The sequence below is a fragment of the Agelaius phoeniceus genome, chromosome Z (assembly GCF_051311805.1).
Source record: "Agelaius phoeniceus isolate bAgePho1 chromosome Z, bAgePho1.hap1, whole genome shotgun sequence".
NCBI classification, from domain to species: Eukaryota; Metazoa; Chordata; class Aves; order Passeriformes; family Icteridae; genus Agelaius; species Agelaius phoeniceus.
Genome location: NC_135303.1, coordinates 67,380,149 through 67,405,055, shown reverse-complemented (window position 1 = coordinate 67,405,055; position 24,907 = coordinate 67,380,149). Strand labels below are relative to the sequence as shown.

Here is a 24,907-nt window from a genome sequence, read left to right as displayed (position 1 = left end):
AATATTCCTGTAAGTTCAGTATTAATGGAAACTGGCTGTGTTTAGCACTCTGACCAGTCACTACTTAGAACTGTGTAGAATTAGTTTTTCTTGCTCATATGTATTTATTTGGAAAATATTCTTGGGTAAAAACAGTATTAGAAAGCAAAAAGTTTTTGAAGTAAAAAAATCTGTGATTATCAGGGCAAAGAAATAACATAAAGAGTGATTATACTATTCTAGTTCTGTTACAACACAAATAAGAGATTTTATTCTTACAGGTGCTTCATCAGCTTAGTTGAAGAAGTTAAGACAGTGAATCTTTAAAACAGGCCTTTACTTAGAAAGTTAACTGAATTGTTTGATTCTTGTTTCTCAAATAAAAAAGCCATAAGGTCACTGTGTGTTTTTTTATTACAGATGTCTGTTGGTATAAACAACAGGATTAAAGGCCTATAAAATACATAACTTGTGTCTTGGTCCACAAAAACCAATAGCGTGTTCTTTTCCGTGTTGTTCTTGTTAATTTACTTGAGATACTGGGATATATTTCTGGATGTCACATAGAGTATGTTACACACAGAATACCGTGACTTAGTGTTTGCTTAGTGGGAAAGTGTGGCATCTAATAACAAAACTTCACTGGTTGTACAGAACTGCAATTTTGATAGTGCTATTAGTTCTTTTTATTATGTAAGAAAAGTATGAAGTTCAGTTGCCTTATAGTGTAAAATGTCACTTGAATTTTTAGCCCATAGATGAGAGCAGTCAGATGAGTGACCTTCCAGTCAAAGTGACTCACACTGAAACAGGCAAAGTTCTTCTTGGACCAGAAGCACCCAAAGCAAGTCAGCTGGATGCTTGGCTGGAAATGAACCCTGGGTAAGTAGCTAGTATACAAAGTAGACTGTTTTTTCCTGTTTGCATCGATGTTTTCATGTTATACTTTCTTGTTTACCAATTCTATTCTTGTTTCAATTTATTATATGTAAGCTGAGTAGGGGATGTTTTGAACCTATTAGCTTCCCCCTTTTAACTGTAATTCACGATCTTTCTGTCATTTTTGTATAGCTATGAAGTTGCTCCCAGATCAGACAGTGAAGATGAAAGTGGCTCTGAATATGAGGAGGAGGTATGTATCTTCAAAAAGAAATACTGTGACAATACAGTAAAAAAAAAAGTACTTATTTCATATTTAATTTTCCCCTTCTTTATAATGAAGAGAGGGGAGGTGATAGCAGATGTGCAGGTGCTTTAAGACTGTTACGAACAGGAAAATTAATTGATTCTGTAGTTCTTGAATTTTAGCATTAGTTCTTTATATACTCTGTAAAGCCCTAACTGGTAATTGTCGTTAGGAAGAGTAAATATTTTACTGTGATTGTAAATGGTAATGAACCAAAGGATTTAGCAGGTTCCTGTTTTAAAATACATCTCAGAAAATGCTGCATTGTGGCTTTGTGCTGAATGAAATTAACATCTTCAAAGTTTATGCATTGAAGGTTTTATAGGCAATAAAAATCATGGTTACTACTTATGTGTATTAAAATGTTAGGGATTATGACAGGGATTTATATTCAGACTTTTCAGGGTAGGCTTATTTGATTGAGTATTTGGATGGTGATTTAAATACTTTTATTATAAAAATTCTAAAAAGAATCTTACCATTAATCCATACAAAGATCTCAGCCTTGCAGGGTCATCATATTACATACTATGAATAATGAATAGTGATAATTGCATAGCATTTTCAGATCAGTACTTTCTAAAGGAGAACAGAAATGAGGAATAGAGAAGGACCATGTTCAATCAACAGTCTGGTAGCAGAACTAGGTATAGTACTCAGATCTCCTAAGTTTAGTCTTTACACTACTGGACCAAACAACCACTGAAATTGACTGGACTGTATGATGTTACGGTGTGTCTTTGTAGGAGTAATTTCTGGTTATGTAATTCTACACATCTGTTAGTATTAAGGTATGAGAGAAGGGCCTGATATCTGTCAGATTTTAGAATCTCAGTGAGATTTTAAGTTAATGCTATCTGCTGCAACAGTAGTCAAAAGATGAGTTATTTCAAAAGAGTAAAAATAACTGATTTTAAAAAATTAAGAAACTAGAGGCCTAAATCAGTAGTACGTGACAGTATTTTAAGCCTTATTAATTTATCAGACATCTAGAATACAACATAAAAAAATACACATGGTATTGGAATACTCTCCATAAATATGGTAGTCAGAGAAAGCCTTTGTTAACGAAGATCATTACAGGGGAAAATAATTTTTATTTCAAAGTATTATTGACTTCCTTTGTTAGTGTATGTCAAAAATCAATCATTTTGTTATGGTGCAGTGCAATTTTATTGCAGAATAGGTTTAAATTGAACCTTATGATTCAGATGTCTGTCATAAAACACTGACCAATGAAAGCTACCTGTATGAGAATGCCATTTGAAAGTATGACTGAGGTACACTTTACACTTCCAGCACTTCTGTTCTTTTTCTGTGTTTCTGTAGGATGAGGAAGAAGAATCAAACAAATTAGAAACAGATGAGAAGATACTTCTGGATCCTAACAGTGAGGAAGTTTCTGAGAAAGATGCAAAGCAAATCATTGAGTGAGTTTTCCTTAAGTATTGCTTATTAGCAACTGTGATATCTAACCAGTGGTGTTTCACAGGAGTAGCTTTCTGTAGATTACAGTGAATTGCTTTACTTCTCTGGTATAAATACCTGCAGGAGAAGGAGCATGATCATTTAATTGTATACCCTTTATAATCTTGCACCCTTTGGTGTACTCACCTCACTCACAACTGTGGACTTGAACTGTTTCTTTAGACATGTAAGCCATGGTCAAAAAATACTTGTTTGTAGGAATTCACTTGAGTTATTGTTCTACTTTCCAGGACAGCGAAACAAGATGTGGATGATGAATATAGCATGCAATATAGTGCTAGAGGGTCTCAGTCCTACTACACTGTTGCTCATGCTATCACTGAAAGGGTGGAAAAGCAGTCTTCCCTTCTTATTAATGGCACATTAAAACATTATCAGGTGAGAAATCATTAAAACAATAAAATACCTAAAACTTGGGATTATGCCAAACATTTCAGTCTGATCTTTCAAACAGCAAACTGAAAATTTGTTAAGAAGTACAAAGGCTCTAGTAGGTAAGAATTTGGAAGTTTGGACAAAGCAATGATACCTGTCACAGATAATGTTACATACATACTCCTTGAACAATACAAATTTTTTACAGCTACCTCTACCTGTTCTTCATTGCAGGTGAATAATATTTTGATTTTGGCATCCTTCTAACTGACTTGTACTTTGATTTCTTACTCTTTTGGTGTATTAACAGTATTTTCCTCCTTCCAATATTTACAAGTTTAGAATTTTATTTTTAATTAATGTCCGAATATTTTGGGGCAGTGATAGGTACAACTTGAAAATAAGGTAAATATTTTGCTGTGGAGGTTGGTGTCACATGTTCTTCACAGACTTTCACTGGATTTAGTAACCAAGACCTTTACTATTTTGATATAAGCTAGATTCACATGTGATTGAAAATGTCCTTAATGCATATTTTCTACACTTCTGCTATCACACAACTTTCTAGTGAACTCCGATAACCTGCATCTTATCTCTATTCAGAACATTGCTTGTATATATAAAACAATAATTATGTAGACAAAAGAGCTTTCCTCAATTCTGAAGTGACTTTGTAGGTGGGACATAGAGTGACACTACAGATTCCAGTCAGCTCTTGATGACTTAATAGTAAATATGAATCAGTCCACATGTATGTAAGGCCAGTAAATTTGCAATTATTATGGACAGTTATTTTGGATACTGTCTTGCAGGAAGAACAGACAATTACTTCAAGAGTGTATTGTAGAATTTTCCCTCTGAACTTTCTCAGGCCACCTAATTTCCTGCTCTCTCCATGCATGGGACACGCCAAAACTCTGGATATGAGGAGCAGAAACTTCACGCATCCATCAGTAATGTGATACACACATGTGAAAATCTGTCTGAGAAGGGAATAGTGCTTTCTAGCAGCATTCCTTGGAGTGTGAAATTCTGTTATGTAGATACTGCTAAGCTACAGAACTCTGGCTCCTTTCCAGCTCTGGAATTTTATACACAAGGCATATTTGGACAAAGGTGGCCTACTCTGATGTGGAGTTTTGAATGGCAAGTACTAAGTGGACATGTGCTACAAGAGCTTTAGCATACCAGTGATACAGTTGGCAAGTGTGTTTTGTGCGGTTTTAATGAGTTTGGTTTTGAAAGATTTTAATTGACACACACAAATGTCATGAAATACACACAGAAAGTTTCAGCATTTGAGAGTGTTGAAACTGAGGAACAAATACCTGCTGTGCTGTTTATCAGCCTTACTATAAGTGCCTCTGTTGCTTTGTGTGCAGTAGTAAAACCTTTATACATGAAATTTGACTTGATCTTACAGAGTGTTTTAAACAGAACATTTTTTCCATGTAAAGATAGGCAGGGGTCTCCATGCATATAGTATTACTAAAGGAAATTTAACTTATAAGTAGACAGGGACATCAGAACATTAGTTCCGTGCTGCTGATTTATTGTTAATTATTTTTGTGGGTTTTAAATAACTGAAACTCTTTTCATTTCAGCTCCAGGGACTGGAGTGGATGGTTTCTCTCTATAATAACAATCTGAATGGAATTTTAGCAGATGAAATGGGACTAGGAAAGACAATACAAACTATTGCTCTGATCACTTACCTGATGGAGCACAAAAGACTCAATGGCCCCTATCTCATCATTGTTCCCTTGTCGTAAGTAATGGGTCTCATTCTGGCATTATTGTCCTAAGCGTTTCAGATTGGTTTATTTGGAACACAACACACTGGCAAAACCAGAAAGCTGGTAAAACACTTGATTCTATTAATTTTGGCAAACTGTATTGAATTTACTGTAATTCACTCTTAAGCCAAATGAGGGGGATGTTTTTTCTTTCCTATTGCATGCAAGCACTTCACTTTTCAGCTTTTAACTGATAATAAAAATCTCTTGCTTAATTCTTTAAGCAGCTGGCACCTCATCTGATACCATGCAAGCATACTTTAATGAGGTTGATCTTTTAAGTACTGTATAGGTATCCGTGGATATATGTAGCCTTGATTGATATACACACTTTTGTCAGGTGTGCAGATTATGATTGTTTATTGTGCTACCTCCGTTTTGCTCTTCCTTAGCTTTTCAAAATGCTGCTTGTTTTACAAATTTCTTTTAGCATGTTTTATTTTCTCCAAAGGTCAGGTGTGGGTTTTAGTGATTTGAATAAAAAATGTCAGTCATTGTAGAAATCTTGTGTTGAGGAATCGTTATCTTATTTTTATGTGTAATTGACTTGATTGATGTTGAGAGGTTCCCTGGTAATTTCATTAGCTAATTTGTCCACCAATTGTGCTGAGCGTGCAAATTTGTCCTAGAATTAGGATAAATTTGATTTGTAGTCATCTCTTGACTTCTTTTGAGGTGTCCTCTCTTCTGGCTGTGCTGTAGTAGTAACTGATTAACTAAGATAAATGCCATAGGTGTGCTTAATTGTATGAACACAAATTATAAGCTTAGTTTGAAAAGAAACAGAGAAGATCTATAAAACAAAAATAGTGGGAGTGTTATTAATGTCAATTTTCATGTGGGCACAGTAAAAAATATGATTTCTTTTATGTACTCCAGTGTTTTTTGAAAAAAGTCAGAAGAGCTGAAAGTTCTTTCTTTTATACATTTTAAAAGCTGCCTTTCTCTGCCTTTTCTACCTTGCTAGTATTGCTGTCATCATTGGTCCACTAAGAAGAGGAAAAAAAAAGCAAGCAGCTGAAAAGCCTCAAGGGTTTTTTTTTACTGTTGTCTCATAATAGCAATTAGCTTCACTATGTAGCAACTTTTTTGTTGGGGTAAAACAGCAGAAACAGTGCAAGAATGGATCCTCAAAGTAGTGGTTGGTGGCACTACGAGTAGTTCTGCTTGAGTAGAGCGCAGATAGTTCTGCTTGAGTAGAGCACAGTAGATAAAGTCTATTTTCAGTTTAATTGGGCTGTATTTGAAAAGCTGTAGTGTCCATTTTTGGATGATATATCTAGTATAGAGGAACTTGCAAATCTATTTTTTGTCCAGAGACACTGTTCTTATTGTTACTATGTTCCAAAGTATAAAGGTGCATGTAAAACACTACTTTTACTGGTTTCAGAAAGGGCCCTGAATACAAGCTGGATGGGTGTTTCACACATTTTTTTCCTGGTTGTATCCCTCTGAAATGCTTGTATTTTATTGCAGTGTATATAAAGTGCATTTTTAAAATAAGTTGTTATTTCTGTGGGTTGATTACATAAAATGTGTTGAAAAGCTGGCAGCCACTTGGAAACCCTTAAAAAGTTTGATCTGCAGATGATGAAACATATTACTTTTTCTCTATAATCTCTATAGGACTTTATCCAATTGGACATATGAATTTGACAAATGGGCTCCTTCAGTGGTGAAGATATCTTACAAGGTTTGATTTGCTTTTTATATGACTGTAGAATTGAAGGAATGAGAACTAGAGACAGTTTTTCCTCTGTCTCTGCAAGCTTTTAAACTATCCGCTCATCAGGTTTTGTCATGTACTAAGCAGTGTGAGTTAGCCATATAAGAGGACTATAATAAACTGTGAAAGATTGTAGAAGTAAAACAGCTGTAAATCATTGTACAAAATGCAGAACCAAATATTTAATTATCACATTTGCAAGGCTTCTGCTGAGAGTTAAGAATGGTAACTACCTAACATTTTATTCCTAGCTAAATACTTTCTTGTTTGGCTCCTGTAGTAGTGATATAGTCAAGCAATTTGTATGGAGACCAGACCACTGGCTTTATATTTCCGTGAGCCCCATCAGTGGCTTTACAGTCTAGCAGAGGTTTAGGGAAGGCACTCTGACAAGGTCTGGAATTTTGTCAATGTATTATTCACAGTATGGTAGGATTGCAGGTTCATCTGATTGCTTATTATTTGGTAATTCACAAAAACAATGTTTTTTCTTCATCAAAGTAAAGAATAACAACTCACATGTCTCTCTCTTTTAGGGTACACCTGCAATGCGCCGCTCACTTGTTCCTCAGCTTCGAAGTGGAAAATTTAATGTTCTTTTAACTACTTATGAGTACATAATAAAGGACAAACATATCCTTGCTAAGGTAATTTTGACTGTTATGTCTCTGCAGCAAGACCCAGACACCTTCAAGTGGTACATACCACAAAACACGTTTTTGTTTTATGGGGAAGTTCCTGGTTGTTCTGTCCTTCAATAAAAGTTATCCCTTTCATTTACATTTCTGTTTCTTAGTTTATGATTGAACTTCTCAGTCACAGCTGTTCCTTCTGTAAACACTAGGATTTTCCCAAATGTGTCCAGGGGACTAATTCCTTTGTGAAATTCTGTCATTACTGCATACCTGGCTGTCCTTGGAAGAACATGACTTTTCTCACCTCTGCATAGTATTCAGCCTAATCTGCATCAGTGACTTTTCACTTTTCCTGTTATTTCTTTCCTAAAACTGACTCCTATTAGGGCCCTTCCAGCTCTGTGGTTACTTTCCCCCACATGACTAAATAGTCACCTATATCATGAATTTGGTGTCCAGGCTAAAGAGTCTACACCTTGCACTTCTTAGGGGCTCATTGTTTCTCTACAGGTAGGTATCAAATATAATTAATTTAAAAAGCCTACTATACTGTAAGACTATTTCATGTGTGCACAAAGCAGAGGTATTCTGCTATATGAAGAAACCATATTGGTTTTCCTGTAGTTTTATTGTTCATTTTCACTTCATTTTATCTGTTGCATTCTGCATATTTACTGCATATCACTTGTTTGTCCTTTCTAATACAAAGGCAGTGCATTTTTTTCTTATCATTCTGAATGCTTGAGGACAGCTTGAGACTACATAATATTCTTTTTCCTTTTTTTTCCCCCCCACTCTTTCTGAAAGATAGAAGGACAGCACTATACCACTCATCCTGTCCTGGGAAATGGAATTAGGTAGCACGTGTAAAAGTACAAACTGAGGCATTCCTATGGTCATATGGTCAGTATGTTGTAGTAAGGTGGTAACAGAGAGCTTGAACAACAGCTTTCAACATCTGCTGTGATTGCATTTAAGATTTCATATTAAGAAATAGAAACTTTAGTTGAAAATGCAGTAACTGAGATGTTTTTAATTATGCTGCTTTCTTTTGAAGTAAAAACTTAGTATTAGCTGAAACAAAATAAAGTTCAGGGTTGCTGTTGTTTATGAGCATACTCACCTTTATCTGAAAAGGCTTTTCTCTCCTGTCAAGGTTTTTGTTACAGACAGATTTATTTGCAGTTTATATGGTTTCTTTTCTCCACTGTGAACCATATTCTGGCCTTGAAGAGCCAGTTATTCTAATCTCTCCCAAAAATGGAAGGAATCTGCTTGCTGTTAGCTGTTTCAATTCCAGTCAGAATTCACCATCAGATTGAGTGTACCTAGTGTTTGTCTCTCTGTGTGTTGGTAGCAAGGACACTGATAGTTGCATAATGCTTGATTTGGCTTTCCTCAAGGTTGAGACTGATTGATGTCTCAGGCTTTAAGTATTTTTGTTTTATACTTGTCGTGAGGACCTTGACAAAGTCTGGCCTTTTCTAACTTTGCCAGCTTTTCTTCTTTTTCTTTCAGATTCGGTGGAAGTACATGATAGTAGATGAGGGCCATCGAATGAAGAACCATCACTGCAAGCTGACTCAGGTCTTGAATACTCACTATGTGGCCCCTCGGCGAATCCTGCTGACTGGGACTCCTTTGCAGAACAAATTGCCTGAACTTTGGGCTCTCCTCAATTTCCTTCTTCCAACCATTTTCAAGAGCTGTAGCACCTTTGAGCAGTGGTTCAACGCTCCATTTGCCATGACTGGAGAAAGGGTACTGTGGCAGTGGTTTTTTTTTTAAAGATCAGAAATAAACCACTTTGATGAAAACAGAAAAGAGCTTACTCAGATGGATTAGTGTTTGAACTTGTGCTGGTACTTAAGGATTTAACATAACTAAAAGACCCCTTTTTTATAATACTAAAATTTTAATGTTTAAAGTGCATTTTTTGACTTAGTGTCAGTTTGGTTGTAAGATGCAAATAATCATTGCACATTTTTAGCAGTCCATGTGAGAGAAGACATTAACTAATATATTTGAGTTGTCTTGTAGTGACTTATAAACTTTTCTAGGTGGACTTAAATGAGGAAGAAACTATTCTGATCATCCGTCGTCTGCATAAAGTGCTTCGGCCCTTCTTGCTGAGAAGACTGAAGAAGGAGGTTGAGTCTCAACTCCCAGAAAAGGTTTGCAATGAGAGGGATTTTGGAAGGGGTTTAATAATCTTTCTGAGCATTAAGTTTTGAGATTTATTTTGCAGAACAGGACTTCTTTAGTGTTTGTTTGTTTATACCTCTTCAGAGAAAGCTAAGGAAACCTGGGTACCTGAAGTGTCTGCATTCTCAGGATTCCTCTCCAACCTTGTATGTGTTTGTTGTAACCAGTGTAAGATATGCAGCTTCTATGCATTATAGTCTGGTTTCAATATATGAGCCAGCTGTACACTGAGGATAAAATTCTGTCCCATACCATCTTTCTTGCACTGGGTTGAAGCTAGTTCACTGAAATTTCTGAGGGACCTACTGCACTTTATAAAGGAGGCACAATTTGGTTTATTATCATTCAGGAGTTGTGTGAAGTGTCTTGTTGAAATTGCACAATTATTTTTAACTAGTGTCATTTTAATTCAGAACATAAAATTATTTTCTGATTTCAAAGGAAATTGTTTTTATTTCTGGATAACTCTTTTTGTCCCATTGTGTCCTCCTCTGCAATTCTGCATCCCTCTTCACAGAATAACAGCAACTAAAATTAAAAAAAGTAAATTTTAAGGTGTGATAAGGAAAAGCTGGTTTTAAGGTAAACTGGATTAAAACCAAACAAAACTGAAATATCTATAAGGTGTGTTATGAGCCAACTGGCTAAATGAATGGAGAGCTGTGTACAGATGCTTAGAGACAATACAAAGAAGGGCATTTTAAAATTATTTTTCATCTTTGTAATCATGTAAATACTACTTCTGTTGCAAATTTCTGTTCCTTCAAATGTCAAATTCTCAATATCCTCAGAAGAATTTATTTGAGAATAAAATATGTTTGCATTTGAAAACAATACTTAAATCAAACCACAGACAAATCCAGTAATAGGCACTGGCGAGGCAAAATTTTCAAGTTACATACACACTCATACTCAGAAGATCATGTTTCTTTTTGTTACCATTAACTGAAAAAAGGAGTTTATCCAGCCACGAGGATTGAACCTGGGGGCAGAAGCCTAATCAGGTTCATTTGCTCTTGCAGATGTTGGTAAACATTGAAGAAAGTCACTTCTGTTTAAGTAGTTTATACTCTTGTCTTTCTGAGAAGAAAATAACCTGATAGTTTTCTTCCTGTTTATTTATTAAACATGAGGAATCTTACTCATTGTCTTTCTTTCATAGCTTGAAAGATTTGTAGCCACTAGTGTGATTTTGTTATGTTACAGTTTTTATTTGACATAACTTAATAAAACTGTAGTGATTATAATCTGGACATTTGGCAATAGAAAAAATTACATAAAATTGGTGTGTGAAGTCTTTTTGTTACTATTTTTAAATCTAGTATGCAGTTAAGAACTAAATATAGTTTTGCAAAGCTGAGCAAGTCAGGCTGAATGTAGCAATCATATAATACTGTATTAATTCCTAGTGTTTTAGTGGATGTTGAGAAAATGGTGGCAGTCTAGATAAACATTATGCCAGTTAGACTTTATAATTACTAGATATATAGTGATGATATTTTTATGATGCTTTGCTTGGTATTTTTATAATACTTAACAGACAAAATAAATTCAATTGGTTATTAAACATAAAATAGTTTTTTAGTTGCATGTTAATTTCAAAATTAGTTTTAAGTTATTTTTTTAGATTTTAAAAATTAGAGAGTGAGAAATAAAGTATGTTTGGTAATCTTGCAGTTGCATCTTTAGGATCCAGCTGTCTCACTGCAGCTGTGACTCACAAATACTCATTTCTGTGCTTGCAGTTGTATTGCTGGTCATGGAAATTTTATGTGGTGATCTGGTAAATAAAAGATTAGTAGGGTTTTTTTGTTTTGTTGTAGAATGACAAGAACCTGCAGTTAGTTCTCACTGACATTACTATGCCCGCATGTTCATGGTTTTGGGGTTTTTTTTAATACCAGGTGGAATATGTGATCAAATGTGACATGTCAGCTCTTCAAAAGATCCTGTATCGTCACATGCAAGCCAAGGGGATCCTTCTCACAGATGGTTCTGAAAAAGACAAGAAGGTACAAAAGAAAGACTAAAATATAAAGAAAATAATGTATTATGAGTGAACATGTTAATAACATGACTTCTGTTTTATAAAATTAATATATAGGTCCTTACAGGTATCTCCCATGGGAAGAGAAATTTCAGGCATGCCTTTCAGTTACAAGACAGCAGCTATACACAAAGAGAAGTGTAGCTGCATTCAGTTGTATTCAGTGTAGTTGCAGTGCCTTTCTGCAAACAGGCAATGTTTGAAAAAAACCTTCATTTTCCTTGGCTGAGCTTGATTCAATAATATGTCTGAATAATTGTGATTGTGGGAATGATGGCTAGAGAAGATCATTTATCTTGTTTTTCAGAGCTATTAGTTAAGTCTTGTTTTCAGTTAGCTAGGACTGTATGCTTGCATTCATCCTTACAAGGTCTGTTGGTGACAAAATTCTTTAAGAGATCAGTAAGATTCAAGGTCATATAGTCAGATTTAGACTTTGTAGTAGTAAAGGTTGGTTATGCTGTCAGGGGGTTTGATCCAGTCACTACTGAGTAAAGAAATTGCCATTCATCAACTTTTCGCATGATAACAAACTTGAAATATAGTAAATGTGAAATACTTTGAACAGACGCTACAGAATATCTAGAACATAAGAGTTTCAGTTTGCACCCTCTAGTGCGTATATTGCTGATGCAGTGTGCATATAGTCTTTCCATTATCCTTTTTCATGTTACATTGGTACAAAGAAATATTTTGGTGATTTTTCTCTTCAGTATCTTACTTCACCTTCCTAGTTCTTTGCAGTCAAATTGTTTTCTTTACTGGTGCTTAATTAAACTCCAGAAAAAGGGCTGTTTTTCACTGGATATTGGAACGCATCTTCATAGTTTGAACACTTTTTAGACATTAATTCATATTACTCAGTTGTATTTTTAATGCATTTTTTCAGTTTGGTGTCTTTATGTTTGTCCTAAAAAATTTCATTTTGTATCACAGTCTTCCACTTCCTTTTCTGGTCTCTTTCTTTCATTTGCTCAGACACTTCCATGTACTTTTCCCTACCTGTTTCTCTACCTGGCCTTGTGATTAACCGGTTAAAATTGCCTTTGCTGTCATCTGAACACTTCCCTTGCCTTCTTCTCTCCCCAGGGGGCTAAAATTTTTCCTTTCTTGCAACTCTCTCTTAATTGATTTTTTTTAAAATGCTAAATCAAACTCTGTTATCACTGCTACCTGTTGTCAGCAAAGGGAGGTGGTTGTTAAGATTGCTTAGCTTCAATGATCAAGCAACCATTGTGTTAGGAAAAAAATCATGTCCTTCTACAGCTCTGGCCTGGACCCAGCTGAGATTAGAGACAATTCTCTCAGATGGAAAGCTCTAGGAAATTATTTTTATAACAAATATGAACTACATTTTTGGAGCAAATTAGACATGATCTTAGAAAGAACAAAACCAAGTTTTAAATATATGGAGTGCCCCCTTCAAATGGATTATCTCTAGATGAAAGTTATGATTTCAGTGTACTTCCCAGAAAAGACTAGAATATTGCTTGTATATATTATAATTAAGTACTGAATTTTCCCCTAGTTTACAACTCAAAATTGGTCAATTGTTTTGGCTAAGATTTTTTAAATAAATCTGAATTAGTCATATAGTAAACTTGGAATACTGATGCCACTCTGATCACATTTTTATAAAGTGGCAACAAAACCAAATGGCATTAGAAAGCAATGTTAATATGATACAATGGTCTCAAACGTATGCTGACCAGCTGCAGTTAGTTTTTAACTGTATAGTGTTACACCTGAGTGTCTGATGAGTGTCCTGGTTCTACAAGATTAGCTATAGTGTATGTTTTGAGAATATACTTCCTTAAATAATATTACTCATGAAGTTGTTGAGCTTTAGCATTTTAGTATCTCTGGCCTGATGTTTTCCTTGGCCTGATGTTTGCTTGGAGTGAGAAACCCATACATTGAGTTAACAGACTGGAGAAGCTACTATGGAATTGAAAATAATCCAGCTAGAATTACTTCTGTTAGAGGGTTCAGACACTATGAAGTTTGTATGGTTTCATAGTAAACAGTATAATCAGGACAGTAGATGCTTTGCTTCCCATCAAGAATACTGCAGGTAGAAATGTAGTGCACTTTGTCAATTACTTCAAGGTCTTCCTTTTTCATTACAGAGCATCCTTATGACAGATGAATTTATAGAGCAAGACAATAGTTTTTTTATTTTCGTTGTTTTGATTTGTCCTGGTTTGTTATTTTCTTATTGTAGAGTTTTGTTGTGTTTTGATTTCCTTTTGTTGTTTTTTTTTTTTTAATTCATGATGTAATTTGGATTTGGGATAAAAGTATGTTGAAAGGGTATATTCATAAGCCAAGAACTTAATTATTTGGTTTGCATTGTTTGTACCCATAGGGAAAAGGTGGAGCAAAAACTCTTATGAACACTATCATGCAATTGAGAAAGATATGCAATCACCCATACATGTTTCAACACATTGAGGTAAGACCAATAGGTCTGATTTTGAGAGTTATTTTTATTCAATAAAATAGGATAGGATAGTAGAAAACTGCTGCTAAAGCTTATGTGTGTGGGAGGGGACATCTCTGTCCACAAAATTTATACTGGAACGGACAGATTCAGAAAAAATATGTATTATAGCCAACAAGTGCCATCTTCTTATTGATAATCCAAAGTCTGTTTTTAAAATAGTTAATTTTATGGAGTAGCGTCTTTAAAACGGAAGAGTTTTTTGTTAATTTAAGACAACCCAGAGCTATTTTTTGCATTTGCATACTCCAAATTCATTATGTGTAGTCACTGGTTCAAAATATCATGTGTAGAATCTCTGTAGTTAGCAGACTGCTAATCTTCTGCAGTGTCAACTGCAATTGTTCTATTCTATCCATCTTGTTTTTCAGCAAAAATGTACTATCGATATAGCATCTCTCAATAGGACCTAAGTATGTCAATGTAATATATCTGAAAAGATATGAAGTGTCATAGATATCTGGAATACAGCCAAATTTATGAAAATATAATCAAGTGCTTACTGTGATATAGTATTATTATTATTATTATTATTATTATTATTATTATTATTGTAGTAGTTTTCTCTCTTCGTGATCTTGTATGCTGAGTAATTAAATTGAGTAATTTGCAGATGGATCTTCTACTGATCAGTATCGATTAATAATCACTATTCTACTGTGTTTGTAATCTGGTAAAATGTATGCTGCAGAAGTCAGTTCTGCAAATCATGAATTTCAAATAATTGTACAGGAAAACATTAAGCAGAGCACTGTTGCCACAAGGTGGTTTCCAAGAGTATGGACATCATTGAACTCAAACCACAATACTCATATATTTAATTTGATTTCTATAAGAACGTGTAGTTTTTGGCTGCTGTGTATTTTGTAATATGTTTATTGCTTATAACTTTGCAGGAGTCCTTCGCTGAACATCTGGGCTACTCAAATGGTGTCATTAACGGGTAACTCTCTGTTTTTCCTGCTGTCCATAGTGTTGTATTGGAAATAACGATCGCTTTATTTTTCTGGAAGCTACATGTTAGGGAACGCAAGCATTTCATACAGAGGCAGAGGAAGTACAGGGCACATATGTAAAGCAAAACCTAATAGTACTAGAAGTGTTACAAGATCTTTTCATGACTGTCCGTCTCCTTCAGGATGGTAGACAGAAAAGACTCGTGTCTTCCTTTTCCCTTATTTTGAAATAATACACCATCTGAAATTCATTGGGAATTGAATTTCAATTTCAATTCAACAGACTCTTCAGAGATATCTGTTAGGATTTTCTTCTCTTTATTGTTACTTTTGCCTTCTACTTTTCCTTTTTTACTATTTCTTTTCCAAATTAAAATAGCATTTCTTCCATTATCTGAAATGAAAAAGATTTGGTTTATTTTTCTTGACACTCTGTGCAGTTGTCAAGTTAATGGATGCTTTCTAAACAAAAAGTGTGTATCATCCACCTGACTTTCTTCCTGTTTTGGTACTAATGATAAATTTTTTTCTTTATCTAGTATACCAGACTCTTTGTGTCCTTAGCTAGTATACCAAAATAATTGTCTCCTAAACAGTTTAGGCTGATTACAGATTAGTGCATACATATCAGAAGGCTATGTATCATCTGGATTTTGTGCCATTGCTAATGATAAATTGTATTTTGAGAGTGTAGACTCAAGGTTAGAGAAGCATTGCATGAAGTTTATTCCTGTAAAGTGCATCACTGTGGTGTTGATTTAGATGTTCTGTTTACTTGTATTCATTTTCTGGGTTGGGGGTTGCATTTCCATGCTAGGAGTTGGTTTTGGAATTCTTGCATAGAAGACAAAAGAGTAGCTAATCAAAGCAGCTAAATACTGTTCGGGATGACCAAGTTGTATGGCTAGAGTATATGTCAGACTCCTGCCACTATCTCCATATATTAGTTCCATTTGCAATACTTCACTTCTGTGTGTGTGATAGTTGAGTGGAAAAGGGGGTAATTTCCAACAAATACTTGATGAATACAATTTAAAACTGCAGTTGCAATTGAATGTTGTTTTTAATGCCAGTTGAAAACAAAGCATCAGGTGAATATCTTAGCTTATAGAATGCTTATCTAGCTAAGAAATAGCGTTTGTTTTAATAAATAATGAAAAATAATTGAGTGATTGAAAGTCAGCACAATTTCTGTAATTGAAAAAAATTCAGGAAAACAGGACTTTGCATGTGTTTATTTTCATCAACATGTGCAATTTTAAAGAAAGAAAAGTGCTATTAGTCTCGTTTAGATTAAGTAAATTAGTCTTTTTGTTATACTCTGACATGATAATGACTACAGACTTTTAAATGTGGGCTTATTCTGGTATTTACTTTGCTGCTTCTCTCCAACAGAGCTGAACTTTATCGGGCCTCAGGGAAGTTTGAGCTACTCGATCGTATTCTGCCAAAGTTACGAGCTACTAACCATCGCGTGCTTCTTTTCTGTCAAATGACATCACTCATGACCATTATGGAAGACTACTTTGCATTTCGAAATTTCCTTTACCTGCGCCTCGATGGTAAGCTAAATGGAAAAAAAGGATAAATACTAAGATAAGAGGTAGTATCCTTCATTAGTTTGGGCATGGGAGCCCTGGGTTCTCCTCCCGGTATTTTCATAACAGTGCTGTGTTGTGGCTATACAAGAGTGAAAACAGGTTCAAAATACTTTTTTATAATCTTGCAGATGTATTTACCATGAAGTTATGCCAGTAGACCCTTCAGTGGCAGTTTAGTAGACTTTCCCATATTCTTCCAGACAAGGAAGGTACTGAGAAAGATGTGATTTTGCTTCTGTCGGTAGAAGTATTTGTCTCTGTCTCTTTCAGTGTTTTGTTTTATCTGTTTAATCTGCAGACCATTTAGTCAATGGATTCTTCCGATAAACGTTCAGGTCTATACCAGGAATGCAGCTTATGTATAAATTTCCTGCTTGGAGGCTCATCTCTTTTTCACATAGGGTTTAAAATCCAAGGTTCCCAATCAGTCATCACTATCTAAGTTATCTGAAAATCTTCACATGATAAGAGATGATAATGCCAGTGTTAGGCCTGTATTCCAATGGAATAAATGCATTTTTGTCTGTTTAAAATTCATCTGCTGTCCTTCACAAGATAGCTGTATTTCAGCATGATGCCTGAATTTCACAGGAAGATCAAAAGCCTGAATTTCTTCATGTGTAGCTATGTTTTATTACTTCAAACAAAAAGATGGTTTAGAAACATTTTAGATACTAATATTTTTGTTCTGTTCAGTGTCTCTGTTGAGTGTTGAATATCTTTGTGGATGGTCTGGATGAGGGGATTGAATGTACTCTCAGTAGATTCACAGACTGCCCTTGGGTCACAGCAAGCCCAGGCAGTGCCACAGGCTGGGGCAGAGTGGCTGCAAAGCTGCCACAGGAAAAGGCCCTGGGGGTGCTGGTGACAGCAGCTGAACATGAGCCAGCAGTGCCCAGGTGGCCAAGAAGGCCAATGGCATCCTGGCCTGTGCCAGCAATAGTGTGGCCAGCAGGAGCAGGGCAGGGATTGACCCCCTGTACTCATGAGTACCCACTGGAGAGGCCATACTCTCAGTTCTGTGTTCAGTTCTGGGTCCCTCACTCCAAGAAGGACATTGAGGTTACTGGAGCGTGTCCAGAGAAGGGCAGCAGTGCTGGGGAAGGGTCTGGGGCACGTGTCCTGCAAGAGGCAGCTGAGGGAGCTGGGGTTGTTTAGCCTGGAGAAGAGGAGGGTCAGGGGTGACCTTATCACACTCTACAACTCCCTGAAAGGAGGCTGTAGCCAGGTAGAGGTCAGTCTCTGCTCACAGGCAGCCAGTGACAGGACAAGAGGACACAGTCTCAAGCTACACCAGGGGAAGTTCAGGTTGGACACTAGGAGGAATTTCTTCACAGAAAGGGTGATTGGGCATTGGAATGGCCTGCCCAGGAACATGGGAAAGTCACCATCCATTAAAGAGGAAAGATTGGCTGTAGCACTTAGTGCTGTGATTGAGTACACAAGGTAGGTTTGATCAAAGGTTGGACTCGATGATCTCAGAGGTCTTTTCCAATCTATTTGATTTGCTAATTGAGTCCCACAGTTCTATGAAAGAAAAATTAAAAATAGTGTATCCCACGTGAGTTTTAAACCAGTGTGAAAGAAGTTTCCATTTTGGTCTTCTTCCATGATGATGATCTCTATGTCATACTGAGCTTCTTAAATAGTGATCATTTTTGCTTAATGTTTTATCTCATACATAGTAGTATTACATAGGACCAGCAGCATTTATCAGAATGCTTTTTAGTAGAGAAGCAATGATTTAAGGTAAATACAGAGAAGAGTGTGAGTGAGACTTGAAGTTTCTTCTGAACATTTTTGACAGTGTTTTAAATTGACTCTTAGCTTCATGCTTTAATCAGAAGAAAAAATAGTACCAAGAAATATTCTCATCTTTTATTAATATTAATGAACATGAAGTTGAACCAATATTATCCTTGAATGTAAAATGGGATTATGAAATGGACACACAAGTGAGCTATGTCACTGTGCCATAGAATGCCAAAACTGTCTGAAGAACAGAGGGCATGCTAACAAAGCCCTCTTCATACCTCTGGCCTGCATGTGCGTTAATATTTCTATTTAAGACAAATAAATTACATTACATTTTAAATGTTTTCAATTACTTTACATCATGTATTTTTAAACTGATTCCTTTTCATGCTAGAATATTTATGGCAAGACACAATATGGTAAATACACCTCATTGTCTTTTTCAGGTAGTTCATTAAATTAGATAAACCCTTTTTCTTCCTTTCCAGTTTCATTATGACAAATACTTTCATACTGGGATATAATCTATCCAGGTTCTGCCCAGCTGTCTTCTTACATGGAGTGTTTCCTACCCAGTTCACGTGCTTATTGGGTTCACTGGGGTCTGTATGTGGAAGCCAGTTGGGGAACAGCCCACCATAGTAATAAAAAAAATTTTGTAATGTCATCATCTATACATATATCACCCTCAAGATGGGACATTTTAAGAATTTGCAGTCTTTTGGTATTAACTATGACTCCCAAGGCAAATAGTGACATTTTGATAAATCTCTATATAAGTAGCTTTTAAAAATATTTAATGCTGCTCTAGCCAGAAGGCATTAATCAAAACTAGAGCTCTCTTCTGTTTGTTTATAGTAGTTTCAATTGAAATTTACATGAGTTATAAAAAAGTATAACAATGTTAGCCAACATTTTAACATCTACTTTAGAAATGTCAAAACAAATGCATTTAAAGAGACCTTTAGAAGTCCATCTTGTAGGTGTGATAGACAGTTGACCTAAACATTCATGGCCAGTGTTATGGAAAATGTGGCAGAGATGTCAAAAAGCAGTGCACTAAAATAACCCTTTCACATATAGTTTTAGCAACGGACATTATATTTATATTATTTCTGTTCACAACTTTATTATATGATATTTTAAATTTTTTTTCAGGCACAACAAAATCAGAGGATCGAGCTGCTCTGTTGAAGAAGTTCAATGAACCTGGATCGCAATACTTTATCTTCCTTCTGAGTACAAGGGCTGGAGGGCTAGGCTTAAATCTCCAGGCTGCTGACACTGTTATAATCTTTGACAGTGACTGGAATCCTCATCAGGTTATATTTATTTTCTTATCTTCATAAAATGTGCAAAGAATCCATGATGCTTTTTTGAATCGCTTCTTTAAATAGATGATGTAGCCTGGGACGAAAGGAAAAAATCCAAGGAAGAGATAAAATGCTGCTCTGAGAGGAATTAGTGAGGCAAACTGCCATAATCAGGAAATGTCTTTGTTTGATTAGGTGAACTAATTCTTTGCCTACATATATATTTTATCTGAGTGTTGGAGTATCCTCAGTGCTAGGAGTGTTGTAAAAATGCTTCATTAGTATAACTGTACTCATTCTTTAACCCTTATGATATAATAACCAGCTCACTAGCCTTTGGTAGGTAGTTTGTAATACTTCAGTAAAGGCTATGCTGAATGCTACCTATCTCATGAAATTAGGTGACCATGTGAGTGCAGTAGTCTTGGCCTGAGAACAACTTACTCTGTGGTGGTTAGTCTGTAGTAACAACAGACACCAGAAAAAGATGATATCACACCCACTTCGGCTTGTTTTAAAAAGCCAGAAGGGGTAACTTGAATTATGCCTTTGCCACCTTTTTTTTCCTATTTGTAAGAAAGTAAGTTCAATATCCCTAGAAGTGCATAGTTGTATGTGTTTTCAGTTATTGTGCAAATGTATGCAATTCACATAATATTCAATGGCCACATGTAAAATGTAAGGGAGGCAAGACTAAAAAGGGTTTTACTATCTGTGTTCACTCTCTCTGTAAATTAGTCTCTGTGTTCTTTGCCTAATAGGACTTGCAGGCCCAGGATAGAGCTCACCGAATTGGTCAGCAGAATGAAGTTAGAGTCCTGAGACTGTGCACTGTGAACAGTGTGGAAGAGAAGATACTTGCTGCGGCAAAGTATAAGCTGAATGTAGATCAAAAAGTTATTCAGGCAGGAATGTTTGATCAGAAGTCTTCAAGCCATGAAAGGAGAGCTTTCCTCCAAGCTATATTGGAGCATGAAGAAGAAAATGAGGTAAGGTAGTTAGAAATAGTTACTCAGGAAGTACTGACTCTTCTTTTATTCATAATTTACAAAGATTGTCATAACTCTTGAAATTAAAAATTTCATTATAATTTCTTACCATCCATTTAGAGAAATAACTTAATTTTTATCTTTTTTTATGGTCACATTAATAGGTTGTAATCTACTGGTTATGATGTAATGGTTATGGTTAAATCGTAGTGTAGAATTATGCATTGCAACTTAAAACCCAGTCTACCCTTTATAATTTTGGCAAATAATTGCGTTCAAACAAAGATTTTTTTCCAGAACACATTATAAACCATTTCCTAAGTCCAATATATATGTTCAGCTAGGCAGTTTGATTTTCAGATGTGCTGAGCAGCTAGTACTACCTCAGTTCAGGTTTGAAGGACCCTGCTTATTGTACTTCGTTTGGAATCTATTTAAGAGTTAAGATCTGCTTTGATATGCCTTGGGCTTAGGACAAGTCCAAAAGTAACTGTTTCTTTCTCATGCTGTGTCCAGCCCAGACTTCTCATCACCACTTTCTCTTTGAGAAATAATTAGCTGTTTAAAAAGAGCTGTCAAGTCTTTACTTTTAAAAGTGGGAAGTGGAGTTCTTTTAATAGTGGGAAGTGAAGGACACTGAATGTCCTTCTCTTTTCATTGTGTTCTTTTATGGAACTCAGAGTATGGAATGATAAACCTATTCTTTGGCTGTCATTGCAGATTCTTCTCTTAATTTGAACAAAATTCAGTATTTGGACAAAAGCCATATTTGGGAGAAATTAAATAAATGTGTCAGTTATACTGATGACACAGAGAAATTTTTGATCAGCACTGATGTTTTCCCAACTTGAAAATAGCCTGAACTGGTTAAAGACAGAGCTTTTGAGACCGATCTTGCTTCTGAGTGGAGCTTGTGTGTGTGAATAAGGTGCACACTGATAGGAGATTCTACAGCCTGTATTTCACTAGCATCCTTCATTACATGGAGCAAAGTTTCAAAGATCAAGGAGTTTACTTCTTTAGTCATTAATCCTCCTGTGTAAATTCTGCATTGAGCATTTAGAAAAGCATGATTAAGATGAAATTTTGTATTGTTTTAGTATTTTTCATAGAAATTAAAGAAGAGTCACAAAACATTTTTATCAGTAATTTTCTTTTATTTGTGGTGTTAATCAGAAATTTGGTGATATACATATGTAAAATTTTTGATTAAGTAAACCTGTAGTTCTAAAGCAGACCACACTCCCTATATGAGTAGGAAACTGTGAATTTTTAAAAAAATTTGGAGTGCATTTGTTTCTGAAGCATTTATCTGACAGTGTTTCAGAAGTCAGGGCTGCTGCCAGGCCTGTGTGACATGCCTTATTTTGTAGATGACTTCAGAACAATTTGTTTCTTGTGTGTTATATACTTAATCTGCCATCCTGAAGCAAGTAGATTTAAAAACTGTTTATTTGCCATAGCCCACCATCAGTCTTTAAAGCATTGATGTTGCAGTCTGACTCCTGGCTGAAGCTTTCGATTAATACTTCTTTATGAACAGAGACTATACAAAACTCTGCCCAAACACTCAACCTCTTGAGGACTAGGAGGAATTGAATTTGCACCATCCTGCAATGGTCATCCATTGCTCCTTCATTGCAGCAGCACTGAGTGTCAAGTGGGAGATTGATGGGAAAAAAGTAAACCTCTCAATTAAAGTTAAATTATCAACAATATTGACACAGCTTTGACTTACAGATGCAGACTGGCACGTCTAACAAAGATATTTTTTACTGATAATCTAGTTAAATAAACCCATGCTAAGCAAACTTTAAACTTTTCACATTTGTATATAGAGTACTCTGTTCTGTTCATCCTTTTTCAGTAGTTTTTTTTTAAGTTCAGCATCAAGTCTCCCCTTATTTTTTTTTCTTCTTTCTTTTTTTGATCCATTTTTTCTTTTAGCAGTACTTGATAAAGCAGAGAGGTAATATCTGTGTATCTAGAAAGATTCATTAGATAATAGCAATGTATGACAACTTAGCAGTTACTTTTTCATAGTGTAATTTTTTGTTGGCGGTTGAGTTTATTTATAATTTTTTCTTCTGCAAAGCCTACCTGTTTGGCAACAGGATTATTCAGCCTAACTGCTGATAATGTGCACACTATTGTTACAGCTTCTACTGTAAGATCACTTCCTTTTTTCAGGTCAGAAGTTACTCTGAGATAATAAGGAAGTATGTGGCCCTTTCATGATGGTCACATTTATAAAAGAATCTTTTCTCTGTGTGAGTAACCATGTGACTTCCTTTTCATGAAGAGTGAAGGAGCAATGACTAGAAGGGAGAAGAACTAGCTCTCCTAATCACTTTCCCAGTTGCCTGGTTCATGTTAAAATCTAAATTATATATTCATTGAGGTACAAAGGTGTTCCTTGAGAATTGCATTAATGATAACTGGTTTGGGTTTTGAAATCAAAATCCAGTGTCTGGATTTTGGTGTAGAAATCCAGACACTGGAGGGGAGATGTGAGGAAATATAAATTACTTTCTAATTCTGAAAAATAAGCTACAGTATATTAGCTTTTTGGATGCTACATGCAGCATTCTATACTCCCATTAAACTGGGCTCAAAACAGGAGTTTTTAGGAAGAATTATAGGTCTGTAGCATAGTGTAATATTTGTTCAGAAAGCCCTGTGTAGAGTGACCTGTTATCTGTGGTTTCAGAATAATTCAGGGAGGAAGACTGAATATTTTGGGCTTTGTTTTAAAGAGGATATCATAATGGTTTCAGCTTTAATATTTTCAGTTGAACACTACAGTTCTAAATTGTTTTTCTAGTGTCTGTTTCTGTTTTTATTAAATAATCCATTTTGTCTGCAGTAAAATTTTCACATCTCAATTTGTAAGCAGAAAATGGTAAAGAGAAAGTGATTCAGCAGGGTTGTTTTCCAGGATAAAAACATGTTTTGTTCTTTTCATTTAATCAGGAATTTTTCAGTCATCTTGCTTTGATGGGAAAAAACCTCAAAATCTAGAATGGTATTTCTGAAGGAATATTGTAGAATAGCAGAACAGAAATACATCTGTTTTAATCAAAGCACTAACTGTGCTTCTGACCCGGGAAAACCACAAGCCAAAATTTCCTGGTTTTGTATTTGGTCATTTCCTCAATCTCAAATTTTGAAGGGAGTAATAAGTGTCATTTGTCATTCTTACCATCTTATTTTGTTACTTCTGAATAGCTGAACACTTTAAAAGGTTTCATTTCAGTTTAAGTGCTCCCACATGTTGTCAGAAAAAGAGGGTCAGTGGAGCTCTGAACTGAGGGAGGCTGTTAGTTCAAGGTGCATGTGAGTACTTCCTAATAATTTTATCCATCTTTCTAACCAGGAAGAAGATGAAGTTCCTGATGATGAGACACTGAATCAGATGATTGCTCGACGTGAGGAGGAATTTGATCTCTTTATGGTGAGGATGGGTAATCATAAAAAAATCATCTTCTCTAGTGTTTTTAATAAAGGCCTTAACCTTTTTATCACTCAAGTTTGTCAAAACTTTACTAGAGAAGTAGGTTTTATTTACTTGTGTTCTTCATCTGAGGAAAAAAGTGTAGTCTGCTTAAATACAGAGTTCCTCAAATGACACAGAGTCTTCAGAGATTGCTTGCTGTCAGTGAAATAGTGACAATCTAGAGGAAGAGTTTGACACAACCTGAGAAATTTATAGTTCAAAAGTGTCAGTCACAGTTTGGCTTGCTAATTCTACAGCATACTATTACTATTTAACATTTTGTCTTACTTATGGACTTTGATATTGGCAAGGACAGCTACAGGAACTTAGCAAGGTAGTAAATTAGTAGACTAACAGTGCTGTTTTCTTGGTGAGTTAACTGAGGTATTGTTGATGGTTTTATCAGGAATCCAATTAGCTGCATCTCTACTGCTACAGCTGTTGGAACAGCTACCAAAATAGAGCTAGTGGTTCAAATGTGAGCCGCTTCTTTTTATTAGTACTTCCCTTTTTGTTTATGCTACTTCAGCACTGATGGAATAATTACTGAAATGCCTTTGTAGGCATAGCTCTTGCCTTTTAGTGTTTGTACAGTCTGAGGATTGCTAGAGGGTGTCTGGGCTCCACTGACACCAGTACAGGGCAATACTTAAATACTGAAGGTAAAGCACCATGCCCTCTAATTCTACAGAGGTGGCTTTCTTCTGCAAGATGAAACAAGACAGACACTCCTGTGCATAAATGGATGTCTGTCTGGTGGTATCTGCAGAAACAACTGCTGATAGGACCAGTGCAAAACCTGTGTACCCAGTACAGGTTTTATTTCCTCATTGTCTTCTGCTTATGAATTCAACTGT

At 35.6% G+C, this 24,907-nt stretch overlaps 1 protein-coding gene across 8 annotated transcripts in view; it reads left to right on the top strand.

Annotated features, from left to right (window-relative positions):
• Positions 1–24,907, top strand: part of SMARCA2 (SWI/SNF related BAF chromatin remodeling complex subunit ATPase 2) — a 118,973-nt gene that overhangs the window by 49,721 nt on the left and 44,345 nt on the right. For all 8 annotated transcript variants that reach the window (XM_054652860.2, XM_077172090.1, XM_077172092.1 and 5 more), the window contains 16 exons: positions 731–861; positions 1,051–1,111; positions 2,495–2,595; positions 2,884–3,031; positions 4,633–4,796; positions 6,451–6,517; positions 7,087–7,197; positions 8,704–8,946; positions 9,246–9,359; positions 11,295–11,402; positions 13,806–13,892; positions 14,837–14,883; positions 16,292–16,458; positions 19,411–19,574; positions 20,327–20,554; positions 23,931–24,008. In XM_054652860.2, the coding sequence (XP_054508835.1) occupies positions 731–861; positions 1,051–1,111; positions 2,495–2,595; positions 2,884–3,031; positions 4,633–4,796; positions 6,451–6,517; positions 7,087–7,197; positions 8,704–8,946; positions 9,246–9,359; positions 11,295–11,402; positions 13,806–13,892; positions 14,837–14,883; positions 16,292–16,458; positions 19,411–19,574; positions 20,327–20,554; positions 23,931–24,008 (2,019 nt within the window). The remainder of the gene's footprint in view (positions 1–730; positions 862–1,050; positions 1,112–2,494; positions 2,596–2,883; positions 3,032–4,632; positions 4,797–6,450; positions 6,518–7,086; positions 7,198–8,703; positions 8,947–9,245; positions 9,360–11,294; positions 11,403–13,805; positions 13,893–14,836; positions 14,884–16,291; positions 16,459–19,410; positions 19,575–20,326; positions 20,555–23,930; positions 24,009–24,907) is intronic.